The sequence below is a fragment of the Engystomops pustulosus genome, chromosome 5, assembly GCF_040894005.1.
Source record: "Engystomops pustulosus chromosome 5, aEngPut4.maternal, whole genome shotgun sequence".
NCBI classification, from domain to species: domain Eukaryota; kingdom Metazoa; phylum Chordata; class Amphibia; order Anura; family Leptodactylidae; genus Engystomops; species Engystomops pustulosus.
In genome coordinates, this window is record NC_092415.1 from 140,863,993 (window position 1) to 140,890,332 (window position 26,340).

The 26,340-nt window shown below is 37.8% G+C and overlaps 1 protein-coding gene across 4 annotated transcripts in view; it reads right to left on the reverse strand.

The window, feature by feature from the left end:
• PDE1C (phosphodiesterase 1C) overlaps positions 1 to 26,340 on the reverse strand; it is a 520,097-nt gene that overhangs the window by 217,237 nt on the left and 276,520 nt on the right. The window contains exon 2 of one of the 4 annotated variants that reach the window (XM_072153241.1): positions 26,293 to 26,319. The exons of the other annotated variants lie outside the window; for them this stretch is intronic. Coding sequence (XP_072009342.1) covers positions 26,293 to 26,319 — 27 coding nt within the window. The remainder of the gene's footprint in view (positions 1 to 26,292; positions 26,320 to 26,340) is intronic. 4 annotated transcript variants of the gene reach the window in all.

A 26,340-nucleotide genomic window follows, 5' to 3' on the forward strand; every position in this document is an offset into this window, starting at 1 on the left:
TTGAATATGTTTCAGAAGGAAGAAATGAATATGAAGAAGGAAATCTGTTTACCCTCTCAACTTCAAGAACACGCTTCCTCTGAAATTGACTGCATAAAGACTGATATCTATAAGACACATGAACGTTCATTTATCTTATTTTCTTAACTTTTTGGCTTAGAAAATTGCAAGGGCCTTTTCTTGCCACTGAGAAATAGTGGCTTAAACGTAGAATCATTGCTAGTACAACGCTGTGTAAAGCCAGATTAATGACGTTTTTTTAATGCAAGTTCTCTCAACTTCCCCCCTCATGTATGTGCTTGTGATTATTTTACTTATCTTGCGATTATTTAGCGATTAAAAAAAAATTGCAGACCATTATGATAAATTTGCAGACCATTATGATAAATTTATTATGAAGAAGCCTGCCCAATGATAAATACCCCATGGACTCAATGCACAGGCAGCACCATGGAATATGTTAGCACTATGGAAATATTATAAAATAATGAATAATTGCTCAGAGTCTTATTGAGTCTGACTAATGTAAAGTTCACAGAGACATGTAGACATGCCCTGGCATATATTTTCTGACTCCCTCACATTAAGACTGCTGCTAGAGCTGGTTTTAATATGGAGTTTGTTATGCTTCAGAAAGCATTAAAGCACATTACAATTTGAATAAAAAATAAACCTCATTTACTGCCAACCAGAAAATTATAATTTGACATCTTTGTCCTAGAGGAATTCATACCCATATGTATGTTGCTGTCAGTTAGCTCCCCTTCTATTTTTACTTTGATTTAATTTGGAAATGTACTTCAAGCTTGGCTAAGTTGGCTGTGTCAAAATCACCTGGCTTCTAGTCCAGCTGACCAAAAAGTCCAATGGAAATAATGCCCATCAATCACATTGTCATTGAGGTTATTTATAGTAGCATATAATTATACCTCCAAGTATATGTAAAGCATCCCAAGTCACTCATAATCAGGCAGAACTTGTTTGCTAAAAGATCTGATCTTTGTAATGACTGTTATGTTGGTTGTAACTTAGATAACAGTTAGAATGAGAAGTGGGTACGAGTTCTTACTATGGCTCAACAAAGAATGTATCAGTACTCCTAAATCTTTCTATGGTCATTATTTCATATGTGACGTTTGGCCCAGTGAGAAAGACAGTTGGGCCAAAATACTGCATGGAAAGGCTGCCTTTTTGCTTTTGGGTGTTTTTCTGCCCTATAGTATGGTTCTTATTTGAAGGAATATAATGTATAACATATAAAATAGGTAAGCCTCCCACTAAAATACATAGGTAATAGTTCAGCATCACACTATTTATATCCGATACAGTCCTCATGCAGACAAATCTGTGCATTTAGAGGACCACAAGCATTGGGTCTTGCACCATTGCAAGACCATTTTTGAAGTGGGCAGCACATTTCCTTTCCGTTATAGGGACGGTGTTGCACCACACTGTGAACAAGAGTACAGTTTTTTTTACATGAGGCCTTAAAGTAAGTGAACTTGCACTTTGTTTCAGTTATTTTATTCAAAAACAAATGATATTGTATTATTAGCTATCTACAATAGCTTGAACTGCACTTATCAAAATTAGATTTTATGGGAAATGTAGTAAACCAGTATTTGATACAAAAGTTATGTGTGCAAGTTTTCTCAATCTAGTTTTCATAAAATTATACTTTATATGTAGTCCATGCTGCTAAATGACAGCTTCCACCCTTTGAGCAACAACAGGGAGGCTATAAATCGCCAATGTAGAGCATTGGTGCCAACTGATAATGCCAGGACTCCATGCTTGACTCACCTCACCTGATGAAGTTGGAGTTTATTGAGACAATAACAGTAAATGTCATCAGGCACGGATCTTTGTGCCTCACAGCCTGAGAGAAAGCTTGTTGGTGATTATTCCTGCGTTCCTGTGTATTCCTGCGTTCCTGTGTATTTATGTGTTCCTGTGTGTTACCCAAGTTCCTCAGTGTTGCTGTGTCCCGTGTCCCTGTGTTCCCGTTCCCATCTGCTTGGTCCTCCCGTTGCTGACCCTGGATTTGGACTTGACCTTGCATCTCTGCCACCTGCCTTGACCCTGAGCCTGGACTTGACCACGAGACCACAGGGCCAGTCACACCTGTGGAACAACCTAGTGGTATCCTGCCGCAGCAAGTCCAACCCACTTTGCGGTAGGCTCTGGTGAAGATCAGGTGCCACTTAGACTCCGGTCCCAGGTGTCGGCTAGTTCCATCTCCCGCGGTGGTCCAGAGGATCCACTGATCCTGACACTGCTATGGCCCCAAGTTGTAGTTAACTTCCAACTACCCCATTTAGTAAATCATAAAACCATTAGTGTCTAAGGTAAATAAAAATAACATATAACAAAAAGTGAAATCTCTTCTGAACAGAATCATTTAATATAGATAATAAATGTGAAATTCATCTGATTATTACATTATTACATCTGATTTTTATGTAGTGTCTGAGGGCAGAACTGTTCTAGTTGCCTACGGCAGCTAATCAGGGCGCAGCTTTCATTTTCCCATAGCTGAGCTCTGATGTGCAACTATAACGGTTTGACCTCAGACACAGCTGGTAAATCCCCCCTATATAGTTATTAAATGCAGCTATAGTTTAATAGCAATCTTCTATATCATGTCACAGAAGTACAGTCAGCTATAATATGCTTATCCATTTATTCATTCCTTTACTGAGAAAAATGTGTAGCTGATGTAGCTAGCGATTAGATGCCAACTGTCTGTCAGCTGCATTGACATGAAATCAGTCGTTTTTCCTGCATGACTTGACATAAAAAGACTGGAAATTGTCATCCAAATGTAATACTATAACATCAGCAAAGACATAAAATGAGTAGCAGCAATTTAGCACGCAGTACAAAAAACTCTCACTGTTCGCTTAAGACTTAAGAGTTTTAAAAAGCTTAAAGTGAATCCGTATGTAAGTTGGAACAGGTATATTTTATAATTGTATCTTCAGACAAAAAAATAATTTGTCTCTGTGACAATTGGATTTTCTAATTGTTGTGCTGTCATAGGACCAAGGATTATCAATAAAGCTCCATTACAAACACCCTCCAGCTGATTATTTCAGCCTGGGAGTAAAGTAAATCATCCAGAAAGCTTCACCAGGGGTCACAGTAGGCAGAGAGGTCAGTCTATTACTAGGGGTCGTCTGTAAGTTGGGTGTCCTTAGGTCAGGGACCACCTGTAATATAATTTTACAAACATTAATTCCTTATATGTCTCCATGCATAATGGACTGGTGAGGAAGACAAATCATAACAAAAATGTTGCTATATTATGGAGGCCTTTAACTACAGTACCCTAAAGCTCATTTTATCAGCCGATAAAAGATCTATGGGCATTATAAGTGTCTTTAAAAATAGAAAAACACAATCTAAATGGGACAATCTTAAAGAGGTCATATGAAAGTTATATAAATTGTAGAAAAAAAAGAAAACCTGTATTATAAAACAATATAAAACAATACATTGTGGGGCCTTAGATATGATACATTGAGATAAAATAAAGCAGTTTAGCAAAGCCATAGCCAAAAGAACAAAAGTATACATTCTCTAAAGAATTTAAAAATAGAAAAAAAAATTCCGCTGTATAGGTAACAAGAAACAACATGAAGATTGTGAAGGTGGATGTGGAAAAGGCTCATCTAAAATTATCTTCTTCTTTACATTGTTTGCCCTGGAGTGTCCATTGTCAATCACTGGTTCATCAAAGTTTATATCCTTGAGTTCTGGAATTAAGAACTGAGACAGAAAATCTTTATAGTTTGTTTCAACATCCAACTAATCATATGTATCTGGAACCTTACCTTTCTACCCCTTTCCTCATGTTCTACTAGGATATGTGGATATGGCCATCCCTTTTCTATATATCACTGCATGCTGGCACCTTGATTTATATTTGATATTTACTAGCAATACAGGGAGAGTTAACTCATTACCACTGGTGACAACCATTATGGACCACTCAAATCAATATTAAACTGTGAAAATAGAAATCCATATCAAGATAAAGATATCCGTCTATTGAATATAGATTTCCAGCATGATGAGCACGGTGGGTTTTCTCATTGTACCGTATGATAATCAAGACTTGAGATTATTAGCAATCATTAGGAATCAGTACTTACATTATTGAGATTGGCTTGGAAAATTGAAGGACCGCCTTTAAGTTACACAAGGTTATTGATCATTGGGTCTTTTGTCTATGTTTGACTTTGTTTTGGCACAGTTGTGGTACAAGTGCAACTTTCCATTGCACCAAATGAACATAGGACAGCGCAAACTCACTATAGACCCTGGTTGTACAAATTCATTATTTGCTTAGACTTCTTTTTCACAATGATGAACTGAATGCATGACTTGCGATTTGGCACAAATTTTCATTTAGGCTCCAGTTTTGGTGCAAAATGACTCCAGTCACCCCCTGGTGTCCAAATAGTACAAAAACCACTACCAAATTTTTCAAGACCACTTGTTCCTTAGAAGAACATGTGCACCAAAAAAAAGAACATTTTGCGACAAACGGCCGCTCCAGCTGTTTGCTGTTACACGGAACAACATTACCCATAGTGTGTAACCTTATTACAATTGTACATGAAGAAGGATTTTTTAACCTGGAAGTATCTTTACTTTTTTGGAAATAAATGATCATTTTATACTACTCTGCAACTGTCGAGTGTAAAGAGCATCACCGTACCAGCCCCCCTCTCCTTTACCTTTGGGGTTTTTACCTCACCTCTTCTTTGCTTCACCGGGGATGAACTATATACTGTATATATATATATATACAGCATGAATATAATTATAGTGTCTGCCATCTTACCTGACCTCTATTATTTGTTTTAAGGTTAGTTCTATGCATGTTCTGTGCAGATAGATGTGAATGAGGTGTCACATCATCTACAGTTAGTAGTAGATGCAATGATGGTGTTTTCTATTAAGCTGTTGTCTTCTATTCTGATCCTAAATTCTTCATGATGTAAATGAGGTGACTGTTGCGCAGAAAACTCTTACAGAATCAGTAATAGTTCATTAGTAAGCTTATTGGCCTTAGTGAAATGGTACCTTACAGGAAACCTATCATGAGGAATCTACCATCTGTAGAGTAGATCTGATGTTAGATCCTCCTGCCTGTCTGCCTCTGCCCTAATCTGTAATTTAATAATCCTGGAACCTAACTAATTTGTTAAAAATTGTATTTTAATAATATTTAAAGTAACTGCAGAGGCTACTGGGGTATGTTCTAGCTAGTAGGTTTGGCTCCCAGTGGCCGGCCAGGCAAGTCCATGCCCCAGTAGTTTCTGCAGTTAATTTACATATTACTAAAATAAAGTTTTTAACAGGCTAAATTAGGTTCCAGGATTATTAAGTTACAGATTAGGGCAGAGGCAGGCAGGAGGAATCTACCATCAAATCTCATGGTAGGTTTCCTTTAACAAAATCCTAAAATATATGTTTAACTTAATTTTTTTTTTTGAAGAGGTCTTTCTCTTGTGACATATTCCCTTTTGGTTTTGCTACTGTAAAATGTACAAGACTACATTTGCTTGAAATGTTGTTTTTCCTGCAAAAAAGCTTATAACTAGCAGGCAAACTAAGAGTTGACGGTTCACTGAATAATGATGTGGGGTCTATAATTTTCTTCAATTCACAAAACATATAACTTTTTTACAATAAATTGAAGAGAGGGCAGAGCATGCCTTAATGAAAAAAATAATTTCATCGCAACGTCATAAATATTATGATTGCGGTCAGTGTGTGTGCTAATAATTTGCATGATTAAAAGAGCAATATCTTGCCATGACTAAGGGTGCATTGTGCACCAGAAACGCGTAGGCTTATGTGACCTCATATGCACTTAAGGGGATTATGCTTGCTATACTTTTAATGGATTTACCCGAAATAAAGAGTTCTTCGATGGAAGACAAACATTTTTAACCAAGCACTGTTGCGGAGTCTCGTGTTTTCCTTGGACTTATGTGCGGCACCAACACAGGTGTGGATCTCCAGCACGTGCGCAATCAAAAAGTTACGGTGAGCTGTATATTTTCCTTTTTTCTTTTTGACTCAATATCTAATTTAACTTGATGTTCTCCCACTCAGTCATTTATCCTTCTTGCTAAGTTATCATTGGTACCTATATAAAGCATTAAAATCCAAGCTTTTTAACACAATGATCTCATAAATCCAGTCAGGTCTAGTAGTAGGGCAATATGAACTGAAAAGGACCTAGTTAAGTATACTAATTGTCACAAAATAACATTTGACATATTACAATGCAATAAATTTAAAGCTGACTATACATACTACAAAATGCATGTTCATTGAATCACCAGGTACTAAACAGAAGCATGTCATTGGCCGCAATCTCTGAACCTGGGGCTTGTTGGTCTGATGCATGGGCCCCAGTGGCACCAAGGACAACATTGCTAAAAGATACATTATAATATACCTCTAAATATAAAACAGTAATAACTTTCCAAGTAGCAAATACCGTTACCAGTACCTTTACAGTATTACTGTACATAATCCTGTATACCATAGCAAATATTAACAATAATACCACAAATAATATATCCTGACTATATCCACATGATACTTATATACGCTCTCATTTTTTGTTGTACCATTTATTTATTTCTTCTCGATACAGCCCAGATCACCATGATTTTTTGGTCAAACAATTACACATCCAATAATGAAGTTTCATTGTTAATCCTGGTTCTTATGACAATCCAACATTTTCAAAATCCAATTGTCACATAGACCAAAAGAATTTTGTCTGGGGTAACAATTATAAACTATACAGTTCCGACTTACATACAAATTTAACTGAAGAACAAACCTAAAGAACCTATCTTGCCTGTATACTTAAGACCATATAACCTTTATCTCTAATACAAAAAAAAATATTTTAATATCCTTAAACGCCAAATAGGCAAATAGAAGTGTGTGGAGAATAACTTGTTACAAACATAACAGGCTCTATAGATAACCTTCATGTATCATCAAGGGATTTCATACCCTCTAAGCATGTATTCTTAGGTGTTAATAATACTGAGATTGCTTATGATAAAATTCACTCTTCTGGGATAACCAGGGCATTATGTATTAGCTACAATCTTGTCCTGATAATGATTCTATACCATGAACTTAAATAAAATGAATAGTAAAATCCAGTGACAGTGTTATGTCTTACCACAGAATGTAGAAAATTCCTTTTATAAGAGGATCTAATATATGTCATTAAATTCTGCAGGCTTACATACTGTATATTTATTCTATAACTGGCTGTAATGCTAGTATTTTCGTTTTTTACACCCCCTTTGTGCTTCACACAGGCTGCAGGGGGTGGGACCGCCAGCACCAGGAATAATACTAATGTATTGCAGCATAGGCTGACATAAGCACTGTTAGATTGTGCAGTAAGCACGATCTGATCTAGCAGGCATTTACTGCTGGCAGCCCTGGGGTCCTTCATTGGACCTCACGGGTTGCCATGGCAATGATTGCAGGGCAAAGAGGGTCACTGCGGCAAGGCACTTTAGACGCCGCAGTCACTATAAACTATAGGGTCAAACAGGCGGGTTTGCGATAGTCGTGATCCCCGCTGTTATGCAGAATCCCAGCTATTGAGCACTGCCAGAATCCCATAGTGATTGCTAAGGCTCAGCTTTTGAGCCTGAGCAATCACCCTGACATAACTCTACATCAAGGTGAGGGAACTACCCAAATCCTATGACGTAGAGTTACGTGAGGGTGCGGGAAGGGGTTAATGCCCATTGACTTTCCAGAGAGGTCTTAAATATGCTCTGTAATTGGTGCAGTGATTCCCTAAACCGCATACTGATTTCTATGGTACTATTGAAGTGTTTGTAAAACATGTGGGATAATTGTGTGCACTCTAGTCTGCACTGACTAATTTATGGGATCACATATGTGTTTAGCATGTGTAGAGTAGATGATGCTGCTTCAATTTGTGCACCTCCTCAAGTATTACATTACTTCATCCAATATAAACTAACTGTAAGAATGCTATTGCCTCCCAAAAGTACAAATCCATTTACGTGCTATTAATTAATCAACAATCGCCATCTACTCTCATGGTGACAGATAAGAACTTTAAGTATATTCTCAATGAGCCATTTTTGTGCAATTCTGTGTCTTGCTTGAGTTACTGAATGTATTTATTGGCACAGGCTCCTTTTACATTGGTGGCTGTGCTAATCGGTTTCTTTAACCAGATGAGAACTTTAATCATAATATACACAAAATACCTAAAATAACTTTAATACCTAAACACAAAAAGAGAGCAGGAAAAATATACTCTAATCAGAATGTCCCACACAATACGACAAAAGTGTACAATGCGCCTATCCAACCGGGCAGAAGGAAATAAGGCTAGCCTGCACGTCATGTATATGTTCTACAATAACGCTCTATTTGCATTTAGGCTTCATATGTACTGTCAATGACTCCCTGTATTCCTTTTGTATTCCTTTCTGCTCTGCTCTTTGTATTTCTACCCATTGTTGTCTGAGGACAAAAAAGTGCAAAACAATAAAGTATATGCCTTTAGAATCACAGTCCTGTGAAGAAGAGGTTTCATTATATTCCCTATTCCCCCTACTCAAGGAATAATGATACATTTTATAAGTCAAGTAATTATCAACTATATATGTATTAAGCCCTCATACCGCAACCTCATATCTAAACTCTTATTGCCTAATTCACCATGTTTTTTTAATTTCATGTTTGTGCCTTAAAGGGGTTATTCGAGAGCAGCAATAAATTAGGGGCAGGCTTTGTAAAAAAAAATCAAATGTGTACTCACTTCCTCCGTCACTCCCGAAGTCCACGGTCCGTTTGATCTGTGCCCCTGTTTGTTTACAGGGGCACAGAAGCTGCGGTCAAGAAGCTTACGGCCAGCAGAAGTAGCCAACCACTCCCGGCCGGAAGCTTCCATGCCCCTATAAACAAACAGGGGCACGGATCAAACAGACAGTGGACATCGGGAGTGGCGGAGGAGGTGAGTAGATGATTAATTTTTTAAAAAGACCGCCCCAGACGGCTACTAGTTTATTGCTACTCTCGGATAACCCCTTAAAAGGGGTTGGCCACTTTACCTAATGTTTTTTGTAATGTGTGTGTAATATATAATACTAGAATAAAAATCCTGTTTTCAAGACTTTGTTTTGAGAAAAAATAAAAAGAAATTTATGAAATCTAACCCAGAGCAGATGTGAACATAGCTTTAATTAACAAAGATTTATTATCTATTTAGTTAATGCGTCATTCCACTGAGAAATTATTCGGGGAGTTTAATGAAAAGTGTTGCAGACTAGAAAGTCTTATGCTTCACCTGATTTAATACATTGGGGCACCTTTACTAAGAATGTAGGAAACTGTACTAGAAGTGCTATTCCTGTGTAAAATGCATGGTGCACCAGATTCATTAAGAACGTGCGTCAGAAATAATGAATCTGTCACTTCCCTGCAGTATCCCAAAAGAGTTAACCAACTTTTTTGTGGTGCACCTTTAACCCCTTAACGCTGAAGCCACTTTTTACCTTCCTGACACGGCCCATTTTTTCAAATCTGCCCTGTGTCACTATAAGTGGTTATAACTTCGGAACGCTTTAACATATCCAAGTGATTTTAAAATTGTTTTCTCGTGACACATCGTACTTCAGGTTATTTGAAAAATTTTGGTGGTATGTTTTGCATTTATTTATGAGAAAATCAGATATTTGGTGAAAATTTGGAAAAATTTTTGATTTTTGAACTTCAAAATGTTCTACTTTTTCCATACATAGTCATAACCGCAAAAAAACGTAATAACTAACATTCACTAAATGTCTAATTTATGTGGACATGGTTTTTTATGCATACTCTTATTTTTGTAGGATGTTATTGGCCTTTGAAGGTTAGGTGCGATTTTTCACATTTTCATAAAAAACGCAAAATCCTGCTATTGAGGGACCTGCTCAGGTTTCAAATCACTTTGAGAGACCTAAATAAAAGTAAAACCCCATAAATTACCCCATTATAGAAACTACGCCCCTCAACGTACGTGAAACAACTTTTATGAAGTTTGTTAACCCTTTAATTGTTTTACAGGGGTTAAAACAAAATCGGATGCAATTTTGAAAGTAAAATTTTTTTGGCTAAATTAATATGTTTTTCAAAAAATGTACAAATTCTCAGTGGATAAAATACCAAAACGCTCCACAAAATTTGATACCCAATCTCTTCCGTATATAATAATACCCCATATGTGGTGGTAACCTGCTGTATGGGCACACGCCAGGGCATCGAAGGGAAGCTGCGCCATTCAGAGCAGATTATGCATTGTCAATTTTTATTGGCTATACAATCTTTATTTTTTTGACAATTTGGACATATAAGGGCTTATTTTCTGCGACATGAGATGCACTTTACAAATACTTCATTTTAGTGGGTCATTAGCTTATTGATGAGATTTTATTAACTCTTGAATGTATGGGTGAAAAGAAAATTGTCAATTTTGGTTTACTTTCTTTTCGTATTTTTTGGGGGTTGTACACCGTACACTAAAAATATTATATTATCTTCATTCTATAGGTCACTACGATTACGGTGATACCTCATGTATATAGTTTTTCATTTATTTTTACAATTTTACTGGATAAAAACTAATATAGAGGAAATCTCATTTGTTTTTGCATCGCCATCTTTTCGGAGACGTAACTTTAATATTTTTTGGTTGACAGAGCTAGTTTAGGGCTTATTTTTTACGTGTTGAGTTGTTCTTTTCAGTGGTACCATTTTTGCGCACATAACTTTTTTTGATCACTTTTTAGAACATTTTTGTGTAGAGATTTTATGAAAAATGTACATTTTTGGCGTGTTTTTCAGGTTTTGTTTTTACGGCGTTCACCGAGCGGGTCCAATAATGTTTCTGAGTTATTGTACGGATTGTTACGGACGCGGCGATACCAAATATGTGGGTTTTTTGGTGATTTTGTGTTTTTTTCACTTTATTGCATGTGTATAGGGAATATTTGTGTTTAGGGGACTCTAACTTTATTTAATTAATTATGTTTATTAAAAAATTATTTTATGTAGTGTTTTTAACATTTTTATTAACTTTTACAGGTTAGCTTGAACAAGTGATCCACTGATCTCTTGTTCAAGCTCTTCTTCACATTACACAGTGTAATACACTGCGCATGCTCAGTGTGTTACAGCCGGGTCCTGTCAGGAGGCAGGGACCCGGCTACTGGAAGGAGTATCGCGCAGCCCCGGGCACCGGCAGTCCCGGGGCTGCGATCGGAGCAGCGGATTCTTCTGCAATGCCCCTTGCACGCCGCGGTCAGTGCGACCGCGGCGTGTCAGGGGTTAACACCCGCGGTCGGAGAAATCTCCGATCGCTGGTGTTAGAGGCAGGTGTCGGCTATAATATATAGCTGACACCTGCAGCTTCTGGCGCCGGCTCCGTTCAGGAGCCGGTGCCAGAAGCATGACGTAATAGTACTGCATTTTGCGGGAACGCACCTCCCGCGATGCAGTACTATTACGTCAAATGTCGGGAAGGGGTTAACATAGGGTGTGCAACAGACTTTGCATGTTAAATCTGGCACACGGCCCGATTGAGCACTGGAACGCCCCCCAAATTTGCATCGCAAGGTGCCTAGTGCAGCTCTGCCCTAAAATGGTCGCGTCGTGACACAAATGTGGCACAGGCACTTCTTAAATATCTGTGCAAGTTTCCACTAGAAAGAACATGCAAAGTCTGACAGGAAACTGGCGCTAAGCCCTTAGTCAATGTGCCTCTGTGTTTGATGCTCATTGGTAAATCTGGTGTAGTAAATCTGGTCATTTATCTTTATTTGTCAGACTTTTGTGGCGCATTGAAATTTTTGCCCTTTTGAGGACATTTTGAAATGTCCACTGAAGTCTGTCGGACATTAGTTTATTGTCAGTAAGACACATTTATCTTCTATTCAAGATGTTCTAAATGTTGTAAATGATATTTATCTTTTAAAATTTTCTTAAATTTGCTATTGATATTTTTTGGCGCAAAAAACTCCAGACGAAACCATACTCAAGAAAATGCAATGAAGTGATTTGAGACATTTTTGCAACATTTTTAAGACATTTGTAACAAATGTTGCAAAAACGGATCTGGAAAAAAGACATTTAACACAAGGAAGAAGAGAGATTGCTAAATTAGCAAAGTAGCAGATGGAAAAAAGACAGGCAAAAACAAGCCAAAACAAACAGAGATAAGAGATGAGACCCCCACAGATCACAAGAACAAAGGGTCCAATGGGGTCCGAGGTACCTCCTTCAATCTCCGTCAAGCTCTCCAATCTCCGTCAGCTCCATTGAGATGACTGGAGCAGAACTAGATGCAAGGCCGTCTGCTTCATTCATCTTGGGAGCGACAAGGTGTACGCCGGAGGTCGCTTGGATCCAATCATACCCCTTGTACCGGTGATTTGTGGGGGTCTCATCACTGAGACCTCTGCTGATCAGCAAGTTAGACTTATCCTGTGGATAGGGCCTAACTTGTTCAGTGGGAAAGCCCCTTTAAGGTTATATGAAGACAGCCGATGGGCTGAGCCCCCTTGGTACATACTGCGCAATTGTTGAATTATGCGGCAAATACCCACCACTAACACCCACGATTGGCGCTGGCAGAGCAGCCTATGGACTTAAATACCATATTGGCTTTGATTGAGGACCCCAATGGGGCACAGGTAGGGAATCCATTAACAGTCGAAACTCTCAGAGAATCCCAGACCTGCCATACAGCAATCTGAAAATGACCATGATGAGTATTACAATACATTGTATGTGGGATCAGACTCCGTTGGAGTCAAGTACCATGGGTGGCCTAAAAAAAAAAAATACTAAAAGTCAAATCCCCCCCCCTTTATTACATTTGATATTTCATTTTGGTATGTCAGTGATCATACTGACCCAAAGAATAAAGTACAGGTGTCATTTGGTGCGCAAAGTGAAAACAGAGCCGACAAGAAAATGACGGCAATAATGAATATACTATAACCCTTGAAGGATATTTGTAGTCTACTTAGTTTTGAAAATGTAATACATTATTTATAACCTAATTTACATACACGATTGAATGATATCTCATCTCACACCCACATCTTCTTACTTTGTAATGTCAATGAAGTCAGGAAAGATCAGAATAGGCTGAATTATATGATATCATTGGCGGTTCTATTTGCAATTTAATTACCAGTATGTGTCATAAACATACTACATTTATAGACTGGGAAGTGCTACAATAAAAAGGGGAGTAAAAAAAAACCAAGTGTCACAGATGAAGTGACTGTTAGATCCAGCACAGAGATTAACACCTGTATTTATAAGTGCTATTCCTTACATTCTAAGGGATGTGTAAATCCTTTCATGATTATTCTAAACCAACTTTATACTGGCAGTTTTCTTTCTGTAATGAGCATCTGGAGCTTTATGTTAAAAGAAACTCGTGTTCTGCTGGCAATATGATAGCATGCTTTAAATTAAAATTGCTTTCTTCATGCAGCCAAAACATGTGTTCTGTTGGAACTGTTTTACATGGCAGCACAATTATTTCTGCATTCAGCTCTACTCATCCCATTATTTTTTTGTTGTTAAAATGTTTTCTATTGTATACAGGGACACAACAGTAGATGTGCAGCAGTGCCTAGGCACATGGGGGTCCCAAATGTCCCTTTGCCTTTAAAGACGACACCAGTGTTAGAAATATTACACTGAACATGAGGGCCACTTGGCATCCTAGATAGAACCATGGTGTATATGTATCCGTGTTTCTTTGTTTCCAAATAAGATGATGTAGAAACTTTCCGCATTAAACATGTAAGGATGATAAAAATAGATGAAATCCTGTCACTGCTGCAATGAGAATTGCAGTGTTATGAATTGCTATACTTACTGGGTACTATATGGTACACACCATTGGTTGAAGGCATGAATAGAAAGTACTATGCAGAGCAGTAACCAACCTATGAATGGCCATGTCAATTGATTACTAATTTTTGTATTAAAGTGAACCTGTCACCGGGAATGTAATTTTTCGCTGGTGACAGGTTCCAATATCCTATGCTATGTTGATTTAAAAAAAAATTCTTTGTCAGCATTCTGAATAATTTCAGAAGTTTAACTAAAGGAGTATTCCCAAAAAATTCTTATAGGTACTCAGGATAACTTCTCTAATTCACTGTTATTAACAAAAATGCAGCATTTCACAGATATAAATTCAACATGTCCTGCCAGGAGATCATGAGCAGAGAGAGATAGAGGATGCAAACTACAAGGAGAGAAGTGATCCAGGGGAAGGGGGAGGCAGGCACATATCTGTGAGATGTAGCACAGCTCACAGTGTAACAGTGTAAAAGTCTGTCAGCCTCTGTCTGCCCTGCTTCTGTGAAATCTCTGATCTGTCTCATCTCTTTAAAATTGTAAAGTAAGGGGTTAAAATAATCTTTGTTGTATTAACATCACTACGGGATTGGAATGTGAGAATTTTCTTTTGTGGGAAAACCCCTTTAACATTGCCTGTCGCAGCATGTGGTTAGTTCCCGGGGAGAGGGCAGCCGTAGCCTGTGTCAGTCTCCTGTCTTTCAAACTCCAAACATGCAGCCCCCCAACCCAACTAACTTCCTGTCATGTGTATAGAGCAGGCAGGGGAGGGATGGGGATGGAGTGGAGGAGCGGAAAAATACATCTTGCACTAATCCATCTGTAATGCTATACTATTGGTCTTAGTATTAATTACTTTACATGGCTTATTATCATCTAGAAATATTAAAACTTGACTGTGTAAACCCTCTACAAGGTCATTAATATAAATATTAATATTATATTATTTTTATATTAATATAAAAATTATAAAAGAAGGGCCTCAGTACCAATCCCTGTGTCACTCCATTGGTAACGTCAACCCAATCTGAGAATGTGTCAGCACCTGTCTAGCAAACGCGCTACCTCAACCAGGCTTGGAACTAGCTGTCAAACTAGGTAAGTGGTGGCGAACTCACCCTGCAACGTCCCTGCAGATAAACCACCCCGATAAGGGTGAACCCACTATCAGGAAGCTAACTGACGGTCCCTGAGCGACCCTACAAGATGATAGGAAGACTTACTTCGTCTGGCAGCTGCTGGATGGTGGAGTGGACAGGTAACTGGAATACAGAAATAGACCAGTGTTCACACTGGTGCACTGAATACTAACACAGGACTGAGACAGGGAAAGCGGAATAACACTGGGAGGTAAATGATACTGAGGGACAAACAACAGATACAGGACTTCAGGCGGGTTATACACAGGTCAGGTCAAGATCAAACGGGTTATATACAGGTCAGGTCAAGATCATGCGGGTATATACAGGTCAGGTCCAGATACAGGCAGATAAGTGGAGACAAACAAACCAGGTAAAAACCAAGATGGCTGCAAAGGTACAGAATCGGATACAAAACACAGAATAAAAAACAAGAAAGCAAGAGCACTAGATACACAGGTAAGACAAGACTAAAAATAACCAGCCAAGTATGATGGGAGAAGCAGGTATATATGGCCCTTCCCAGACACACCTCCAGCAACACACTGGGGAAAAAGTCCATCAGGCTAGTAGCCCTTAGTGGGCAGGGCTGAAATGCAAGAAGCAGAGTGTGGCTCAGTTAATCCAAACACAAGCAGTAAGCCACAGTTCACACACAAATAAACGCCATCTATTCTGCCAACTACGGATAGAGTGAAGTTTAGGCACGGACCTTACAGTGCCATTAATGACGACCCTCTGTTTTCTATCACTTAGCCACTTGCTTACCCAAATACACAGATTTTCCCTAGTCCCAGCAGTTTCATTTTATGTACCAACCTTTTATGCGCCACTGTATCAAATCCTTGGAAAAGTCCAGATATGCTACATCCACAGTGTCCCCCAGGTCCAGTCTAGAACTTACTTATCAGATTAGTCTGACAGGACCAAAACCCAGGTCCACTTTAAAGTCGTACAAATAATATATTCAAACAACTTGTATTTGTAATTTAAAAAAAAACCCTTTAGCCAAGTATTTCAACCTAAAATAAAGTTGGGTCAGTTAAGTTTTTAACAGTTTCTTTATTACCACTGTTGACTATAATGGTGCCACTAATAGTGCAAGGAATGCCCAGTAGATTTAAATATAGACCAGTACATCCAATATGAAATCAAATTAATCTCAGACTTGTTTACTACATGTTCCTGTTTAATATAATATTTATGTATTGTAATTTTGTTTTCCTTTTTTAATTGTAATTAGGCAAATCAAGACAAATAATTACTTATCCAATTAGATTATTAGTGTTATAGTTCATAATTTCCTGAAAACATGACTTACAGTATTTTACAGTAACATAACCCATCATTTTTTAAATAAGGCTATTTTTAAATGTTTACAAATTGTGTATTCTATAAAGAGATGCCATTTACATATAAATCATCTTGATTTAAAATAGAATTTTTAAATGAAATTCCTTCAGGTTTGCATGAGAAATGATGCTTGCTAATATCTAGTGCATGGCTTGTAGCTGAAAATTGTCCTATTTTATGGGTTTTGTAAAAGAAATTGAAAGCTGCTCTGAAATAAAGTGAGGGCATTGATAGTTTGTGTGTTCTCAAAATATTTTGGTAAATTTAATCAAGAAACTGAGCTGAAAATATTATACAATTTGGTACAAAATGATCTGTTTACTATGCAGAGACATGTAAATGTAATATAATTAGAATTATCATAATCAGAATATGTAATTCATTATTAATTTTGCATAATGTGGATATAAATTTATATAATTAAGCATTTTTCTCTATCAGAGATCAAGACATTAGCTCAAGATATTAGGTTTTCTTAATATTTATGCAGCTCAGGATCAAGAAATAGAAAGCAATGGATGGTCTCTCATGTGCCAAACATGAGACAACCGTTGGTTGAATGTTCATTCACAATTTACATGAAGAATTGAAGATGTACATCTGACCCAATCAAAGTGGACCAACCATTAAAAGCCAACGTGACCACTTTAACATCCACTGAAGAAAGAGGTTTAAAGGCAAAGACATTATGTAGATACAACCCACTCAGACTTGTCATATCCTTCTTCTTAATTGAGGTTATAAACCAAATGACAATGTGCTCTGTATAAGGATTGAAGGCTGTATGACAAAAAAGATGGAAAACAGTCACTAGCCTCATACACTCAAATGTGTGCACTTTGCTGGTCACAAATAAAGGAATTTGATTTCTTGTTTGCAGCCCATATGACATTGGTGGGTGAGCGCTCCGCCAATGTAACAAAAAAATGTAAATGAACAATTACTGCAGTCGCCCTGCCCAAGGCATACATTCACTGGCCATGGGCAAGACGACACATACAAAGTAATAAGGCATTATGTAAGCTGCCAAAAAAGGCTAGCCCCATTGCCCCATTACATGTTTGTGCACAGGCCTAAGAGTCTTGACAACCAAGACAGGTTATCTGTATTCTGAGCCTTGAATAGGAATATTATGTAAATAATGGCGTTCAAAAAAGTCTGTAATTCAATGCAACATGCACCGTTAAATTAGTGAAATGTCCTTTGCTACCCTGGTCTAAAAAACATCAATCAGTCAGATGGAGGCCCAAAGAAAGTAGTACAACTTTCTTGTTATAGGAGCAGATAGGACAGATAAAAGTTCCTGCCGTAGGAGATTGTGCATAAACCTGAAAGAGCAGGGCAGCAGGGTATCCTTTTATGAAGGTAATTTTAAAGAGAGACTTAAACTTGTAAAATATGCAATAACAATCCAGGAGGTCAAGATTTTCGGGGAAATTCATCAAAAATTTATCAGCATCAGAGCTCAGCTTTTATTTTATAAACTGCAGTGGGAGAACTTGTTGTCCCATTGTCTTTAAGAGTTAAGCATCTTATATCATACACATGTCCAGCCAAAAAAAAGCTTCACAATATAACTAGATTTAAGTTTGAAAAACAAGAAAAAAGGCTTATTAGATATTAACAGAAATTGATATATTTATGCTTATGAATTATACATCTAATATTTCCTAAAAAATAACCTGCATTCATGTTGGAATGAAGATAGTAATGTCAGTCCGTTAAGTATAATTAGCAGCTGCTACATTCCATAATTGGGAGCCATAACTCAGCCATAATTTACTTTATCATTACACACAAATGACATATCCAATTCATTATCATGGCCTCTTTTAGATTATACTGTGATTTATAATGTAACAAGAAAGCAAAATGACAAACCGTAATTATGTCTAGTGCACATGAAGTCAATAGATACCACAAAACCATTACTGAGATAGAAGCACAACAGTGGCTTGTTCCATCTAATCCTTGTCTGAAAGAGCTTACATTCTAAGATTAACCCCATTAAGTCACATGTTGTTATGGTGAACAAATTATTTCTATTATAAACAATTTATTTTAAATTTACCTGAATATTTTAATTTAATATTTTGATTCTGAAAATGAATTTGTAAACTTCAGATATCCTATAGGGGAGTTTTGCATTCAGGACCTGGCACATTTTTGTATTACTAATATAGTTTCCTCTGGGTCCTCCGGTTTCCTCCCACACTCCAAAACATACTGGTAGGTTGATTATATTGCGAGCCCCACTGGGGACAGTGACCAATTTGGCAAGCTCTGTGCAGTACTGCGTAATCTGTGTGCACTAGAAATGAGCGAGCACTAAAATGCTCGGGTACTCGTTATTCGAGACGAACTTTTCCAGATGCTCGCGTGCTCGTCTCGAATAACGAGCCCCATTGAAGGTTCGGGAATAAAATGTGTTAATTAATTGAAAAAGAATGTCTTCTGATAAGTTAGCAGATGTATGCAAACATCTGCAATCTATTCTTCCCTGTTCCGCGCGTATATTATCTCCCGACAAGTTAGCAGATGTGAAGAACAGTGAAGAATAGAATAAAAACAGTGAACACAGTGAACACATGATCATTTAAGTGAAAAACACAGTGAAGAATAGATTGCAGATGTTCGGCACATCTGCTTACTTGTCGGGAGATACGCTGTCCCGGGATCCGCTGCTCTTCTTCCACTGAAGTCTCCCCGATGTCTCCGTGCCGCTGCCCGATGTCTCCGTGCCGCTGCCCGATGTCACCGTGCCCCGATGTCTCCGTGCCCCGATGTCTCCGTGCCCCGATGTCTCCGTGCCCCGATGTCTCCGTGCCCCGATGTCTCCGTGCCCCGATGTCTCCGTGCCCCTATGTCTCCGTGCCCCTATGTCTCCGTGCCCCTATGTCTCCGTGCCGCTCCGTGCCGCTGCCCAATGTCTCCGTGCCACTGCCCGATGTCTCCGTGCCGCTCCCCGGTGTCTCTGTGCTGCTCCCCGGTGTCTCTGTGCTGCTCCCCGGTGTCTCTGTCCTGCTCACCGTGTTCTTCAATGTGTTCTTCACACATATATATTGTTCTTCACATACTATTTTGTTTGCACCGTTCCGCGCGTATCTTCCGACAAGTAAGCAGATGTGCCGAACATCTGTAATCTATTCTTCACTGTGTTCTTTACTGTGTTTTTCCCTTAAATGATCCTGTGTTCACTGTTTTTATTCTATTTTTCATTGTTCTTCACTGTGTTTTTTTAATTAAATGCTCAATCTCGAGCAGGGGAAATACTCGTCCTAGCAACGAGCCGCTTCGAGTACCTTAATACTCGAACGAGCATCAAGCTCGGACGAGTATACTCGCTCATCTCTAGTGTGCACCATATAAATAAGGAATTATTATTATTATAGTACAAAGTATTTGGACCCACCAAGGGTAACAGCTTCAGGACTTCAGGATTAATATAAGAACAAAGGCCATTAAGATGGATTTGGTGCATTTTCAGATTGACGGTTCTGTTTATACTGTGTAAATATTAATCACTATACACACCACAATGTTATAGTATGTTGTGGTGTGGTAGGGGCTATATGGAGAGAGCTCACCGGCTGTGCTCTCTACATACAGGGCTGGTGCCAGATGTATTACATAGCTGAACCCTGCCTTTTTAACTGCCCTGATCAGTGCTGGTACGAATCCCGGCACTTAATCTGTAAAGTGTCTTGGTCGAACGAAGGCTGATGGTGGGTGTTGCCATCTTGGATGGGAGATCAATGCAACAGGCTGACATCATCAGAGAGCACCGTCTGGTTGGATGATTTTGTGGAATCTCAGAGAGACTCCAAGGGCTTTTTTTCCATCCATAAATATTAAAATGAATTAAAAGTAATCAAAAGGTCTTATAGCTCCCAAACTGATAGAAATGCAAATGCTGGCTCATCCTTCAAAAAACGATGCCATACACAGATCCGTACATTAAAGAATGAAAATGTTATTGGTGTCAGAATATGGTGAATCTTAAATGTTATTTTTTTGTACAAAAGGTATGTACCAAAACATAAACTAACCTATATAAATGTAGTATGTCAGTTATTGTACTGACTGAAAGAATAAGGAGGAGGTGTCATTTGGATTGAACAATGTAAGTCGTAAAAACTGAGCATTTTTTTGTCAAACAAGCCCTCATACAGCTTTATAAATGGAAAAATAAAAAGTTATGACGTTTAGAAGGCAAAAATGCAAAAGGTTAAGAGTAAGGATTAAGCAAGCTATGATGTGATAGTATTGTCAATCACCGCTCTACAGAGCAAAACCTTATTTTGCATATGATTATAGCTACATTAAAGAATTGTATTCTCCTGTCATTTGCCTTTTCCAACTTTGAATTTAAACCCTTATTTGGTAACAAAGATCCCACTTTATTTGGTAATAATTGCCTTTGAAATTGGAGCCACATTATGTTATGATGGAGGATACACAGGACTACAGAATACACAGGACACAGTTCTATAGAGGGCTGGATCCTTTTTTTTGTATAATGGGAACTGGAATTTGACTGATGTTGGTGAATAACATCCAATAGGGTTTTCTGCCATTCTTGGAATAGATTGTATTCCAATATAGTGATAGCCTGCTTTGTAAAGAAGAACACCTACCGGGTAGGATTGCAGAAATTAATTGTGAATTGGAAGAGAGAGGGGAAGATGCACAGCTAAAATGTGACCTTTATGATTATAGTTTAAAACCATTTAGACTAACATTAACAGACAATTTGTGTTTAGAATGGGTTTATAGTTTATTGTATGGCATAATACAAAGAAAGATACAATCCAGTGCTTGTAAGAAGAAATCCTTGCTTCTTTTATTGGCTCCAAGTATGAGAACAAACAATCAAATAGTACAGGGCTCTGTGCCTATGAAGCAAATTACGGATTCCAGCCTACGCGTTTCAAGCGTATTCACACACTCTTAGTCATGGCTAACACATATCTGAGAGGCAGGTGGCTAAATTGTAAAGGAAAACACGTCAGGAGAAACCGGTAATCACACCTCTATTACTGACGTGTGCAAGGTAGAATGCCTCAACGCTAATCAGGAATGTCATATAACATTTCTTTAAAAAGCATTTTATTAAACATTTCTGTACAGATTAAAAACTTTAAAAGCATCTATTTACAGTTAAAAGAAAAAGAGTAATCCCCTGAAAGTGAAAGAACATTGGGGCAGATTTATCAAGCTGTCTGAAAGTCAGAATATTTCTAGTTGCCCATGGCAACCAATCACAGCTCAGCTTTCATTTTACCAGTGCTCATGAATATTTTAAAGGGGAGCTGTGATTGGTTGCCATCGGCAACTAGAAATATTCTGACTTTCAGACAGCTTGATAAATCTGCCCCATTGTGTTTAAATTATCGTAAAGGGAAAAGAGCTGCAATCACTGGCATATGAAGGAAAAAAAGAACCACACGGTTAAGGATAAATAGTAAACAATAATGCTATTTGTACGTATAACTTAGGATGTTATAACTACACATGCACGATCCTCTGACCACCACTGTGTTTTGCGAATTCTACCTACGGAAAAACATTTTTCCTGCTCATTGGGACAATATCCTCAGGTATACATACAAATATCAATATTGTTTACTATTTATTGTTAACCCTGTAGTTAGGACAGAGTCAAGGGGAGGGACCGAGAAAAAGTTTTGGAAAGAGTATGCAGAAGAGCTGTTTGTATGCACATGTGAGTGAATGGATGTAGCAAAGACTCTGTTTGTGTGAGTGAAATTATGTAGCAGACCTGTGTGAGTGAATGAAGCAAGAGCTGTTTGAATAGATCGATGTGGCAGCACTGTGAGTGTGCATGGATGTAGCAAAGCTGTGTGTGTATGGATTTAGCAGAGCTCTGTGTGTTAATGAGTGGATGTAGCAGTGCTCTACTTGTGTGTGAAATTTTAATTGGTGTCAAATATATTGTTTTTGCTTCTTTTAGATTAATAAATCTGGGGTACATCTTAAAGTAAGGTCCTTCTTATAAGATACTCATAAGAAGGACCTGTCATCAGAAATTGACCTAATAAATTACCTGTTTGGTGTGAAGCAGCTGAGCAGCTTCTACGTCATGTTTCTTTCATGACCCAGTGTGGTGGTATCATCCAGAAAATCTACTTTGAAGCGAGATATAAATGGTTTTATGAAGTCAAGGAGGCGGAGAACACAACCTTTACTGTGATTAGGGTTTTGCATCCAAGAACATTATTAACCAGATCTCCTGAAGTTTGGCACATATTGTCAATAACATGGGATGAGGTGTCAAGAGGCAGGGAAAGCTTGACTTTAATGTTAAAATCTCTGCCTCCCAGACTTGTTACAACCAGTTAACAACTCATTTTAAAGTTGATTTTCTGGATGATACTATGCTGGGCCGTGAAACATGATCTAGAAGCTATTAAACTGCTTGACAAAATAGTGGCATTGGTTTTATAAGGCCAAGTTCTAATGAAATTTTCCCTTGAATTTACAGTTTTTCCCATGTGGCGTATATAACATACAGACATTCCCTGACCTAAGAACACCCAACTTACAGATGACTCCTCGGTGTTGCTATTTTACTGAACAATAGCCCCAGGCTGCAATGATCAACTGTTAAAAGTTTCCTGTATTTGAAAATTTTAATTACGGTTCAGTACAAATCTGGTGATACTAAATGTGAACATAGATATATTATATATATATATATATATAAAAAGTAAAAAAGTTATAGCAGCACTCAAAAAAGGGGGGGTATTACTCAGGTGCACGCTCCCAGAACCGGGATCACAGTTCCTCCAACTCATAAAATACGAAAAAATGGCAGCACTCCGAGATTTCAATGTGATCAAAAATATACTATTTTATTCCAGCATGTGCCATGCAACGTTTCAGCTCCCAAAGCCTGGAGCCTTTTTCAAGCCTGAAAAGGCTCCAGGCTTTGGGAGCTGAAACGTTGCATGGCACATGCTGGAATAAAATAGTATATTTTTGATCACATTGAAATCTCGGAGTGCTGCCATTTTTTCGTATTTTATATATATATATATATATATATATATATATATATATATATATATATATATATATATTCCATACATCCGCAATGTGTTCTTCACACATATTGTTCTTCACATACTATTGTGAAGAACACTGTTCGGCACGCGTGTCTGATAAGTTAGCAGATGTACGGAACATCTGCAATGTGTTATTCACTGTGTTCTTTCAATGTGTTCTTCACTTAAAAGATCCTGTGTTCACTGTTTTCATTGTATTCTTCACTGTTCTTCACTGTGTTTCGTTAACTAAATGTTCGATCTCGAGCCGGCGAGCTACTCGTCCAAGCAACGAGCCGTTTCGAGTACACTAATACTCGAACGAACATCAAACTCGGACAAGTATACTCGCTCATCTCTAGTCAAAACCCATTAGGGACAATATAGTAAGACCAATACTTTACATTTAAGCTGTTCTGCTTGCGCCAAAAGTGTCAGATTATTAAGAAGTTCTGAAGCTTAATAATTCTTGTGCATCACTTAACAGTGGCTGGCATATAATACTTATCTCTGCCATTACTAGCCTCTTACTTGTAGCTAGTATGGAGCTGACTAGGGGAGGATTCACCCCAGTATAGTAATCTGTAAGATAAATCCTACACTAATTTTCTGTATTCTAATCACCTTCTGGATGGCTAATAAGGATGTGACAAGGAAACCAAATGGTTAAAATGCAGAGTTTCCTCTAGTGAAAAAAAATATTTTTATTTTGACTAGTCATATGTATTCCAATGGACCTGGCCTTCTTCTCTTCTGTGGTCGTAGTGCAGGGAAACTAAACCGCAGATTATTTATTGAACCCCCTGTAGATTTATAGGGAGGTGTACAACAGTAGGAAAAGCTATTGAAGTTGCTTGCAAGTGTTAAATAGTTGATTTCATACACAAATAATCATGACTTTCAAACAAAGCTTTATCTTTTTGATTTGTTCCAAAATAGAGAATACTACTTTGCAACGCTGACACTGAATTGATTTAGTAATTACAGGTTGTGATAAAGCCATTCCAAAACCAAGCAAATATTAAGACTTTTTTATAGGCACACAGTGAAATATTATTCCATAATGTTCTGTACAATATGATTCAATCACAAAAACACATTGCAAAGTCAAAACCTATAATGTAGGCAAGCCAACAGAAATGTGCATGCCCTTTGAACTGAGTGCACCAGAAGACCGGATCTAGTCAACATGAATGTGTTGCCCGCTGCACCATAATAAGGCAAATTGTGCTGTAAGTAAATGTGGGCCTTTGTATTATCATAGGTTGATCTATGATAAATTTGAAGAAATCTAATTGAAATATTTTTATGTTGTATTATTTTCTACAAACTATGACTAAATAAGTATACAGAAATATTGGAGACAGTAATATGGAAGAATAAAATAGAGAGGAAATCCTAGGTTATCTACATCTCTTTTATAGTATGTTATTACTATTGTTACTGTACAAGTAGCAGTTGTTCATGAACATATAGTGGAATAACAATTTAGGAGGCTCTTGCAGGGCTGGGAGGAGGGGAAGGGAGATGTAGGCAGTTGCCTAGGGTATCATCTCTGTTCATTCTAAGAGGAGTTCAGGTTTGAATGTCATTCACATTTTGAAGGCTGTGTGTGTATGATTATCCATGGTTTGTAAAACACTACAGAATATGATGGAGCTACATAAATAAAGATTATTATTATAAGGGATTATTACCCTTTATTTAGGGGTATATTAATAGTTAAATGAAAGTATTGAGGACAGAGTGGTGGACAATAACAATTTATTCCCCTAGACCATGTTTTTGGAGCTGTATGCATGTATGTATACATGCATGTTTGCCTTTCAATTAGTTTGAGCCTGGTTCTGTTACCATATCTATACATTAAGCTTGATTCTGTTATTATCTTTCTACATTAAGCTTGGTTCATTTTTTGTATCTATTACATGAGCTAGGTTCTATTACCATCTTTATATAGTAAGCTATATTCTGGTATCTACATAGTAGGGGATGGGGTCTCCAGAATGGCAGAGTGAAAGAGCCCTATTTCCAGTAGCGGCATGCTCCACCACTCTTCTTGCATAGTGCTACTCGTACATACATGAATTCACAGACCTATAAGAATTCAAATAATGCATTTGAACATATATAATATGTCATGTGTCAGAAAATGTCCACCCAAAATGAATATGACATAAATGTAGTTACATGAGTTATGGAAACAACCTTTCCCAGAGGAAAAACTATTGCTTAGAACCATTAAACTGAGTTTGTGGGCCTTATAGCATAAAAATGTTGCACACATCCTGCAAGGTAGCTGAAGCATGAGTGATACTATACTCCAAATAGTGGATGCAGGACTGTAAATTTAGGCAAAAATCTAAAAAAACGGTGTCCTTGACAAGTGTTTTATGAAGCTGCTACCGGAGACACTAAGTGCTTACACAGACCCAAATGCATGTGGGTTCCTACTACAACTACTGAAGTTAAACAGAATCTCTATATACGATTATGAGGGCTACAAGCTAATACTGTGACTAAATAATGGATCAAAATGAAGCATTTTTCTGCTTGGCTTGGCCTCTGAACACCATTGGCTTTGAAGCATACAGTGACCACTGTTGAGAACACTGAAGGGACGTTAGTCATATACATACGATCAATAATTCACTAGAAATACAACCAAGTTTCGAAAATGTACTTTGGAAAATAGAGATGGAAGCACTCTTTAATTTCACGAGAAAGAATTGGCTCAAACTGGACATCTTCCTGAAAATGTGTCCTACCTTTGTGATGTTTTCTTGTATTTTCTCCTGGAAAAAAAAACATCAAAA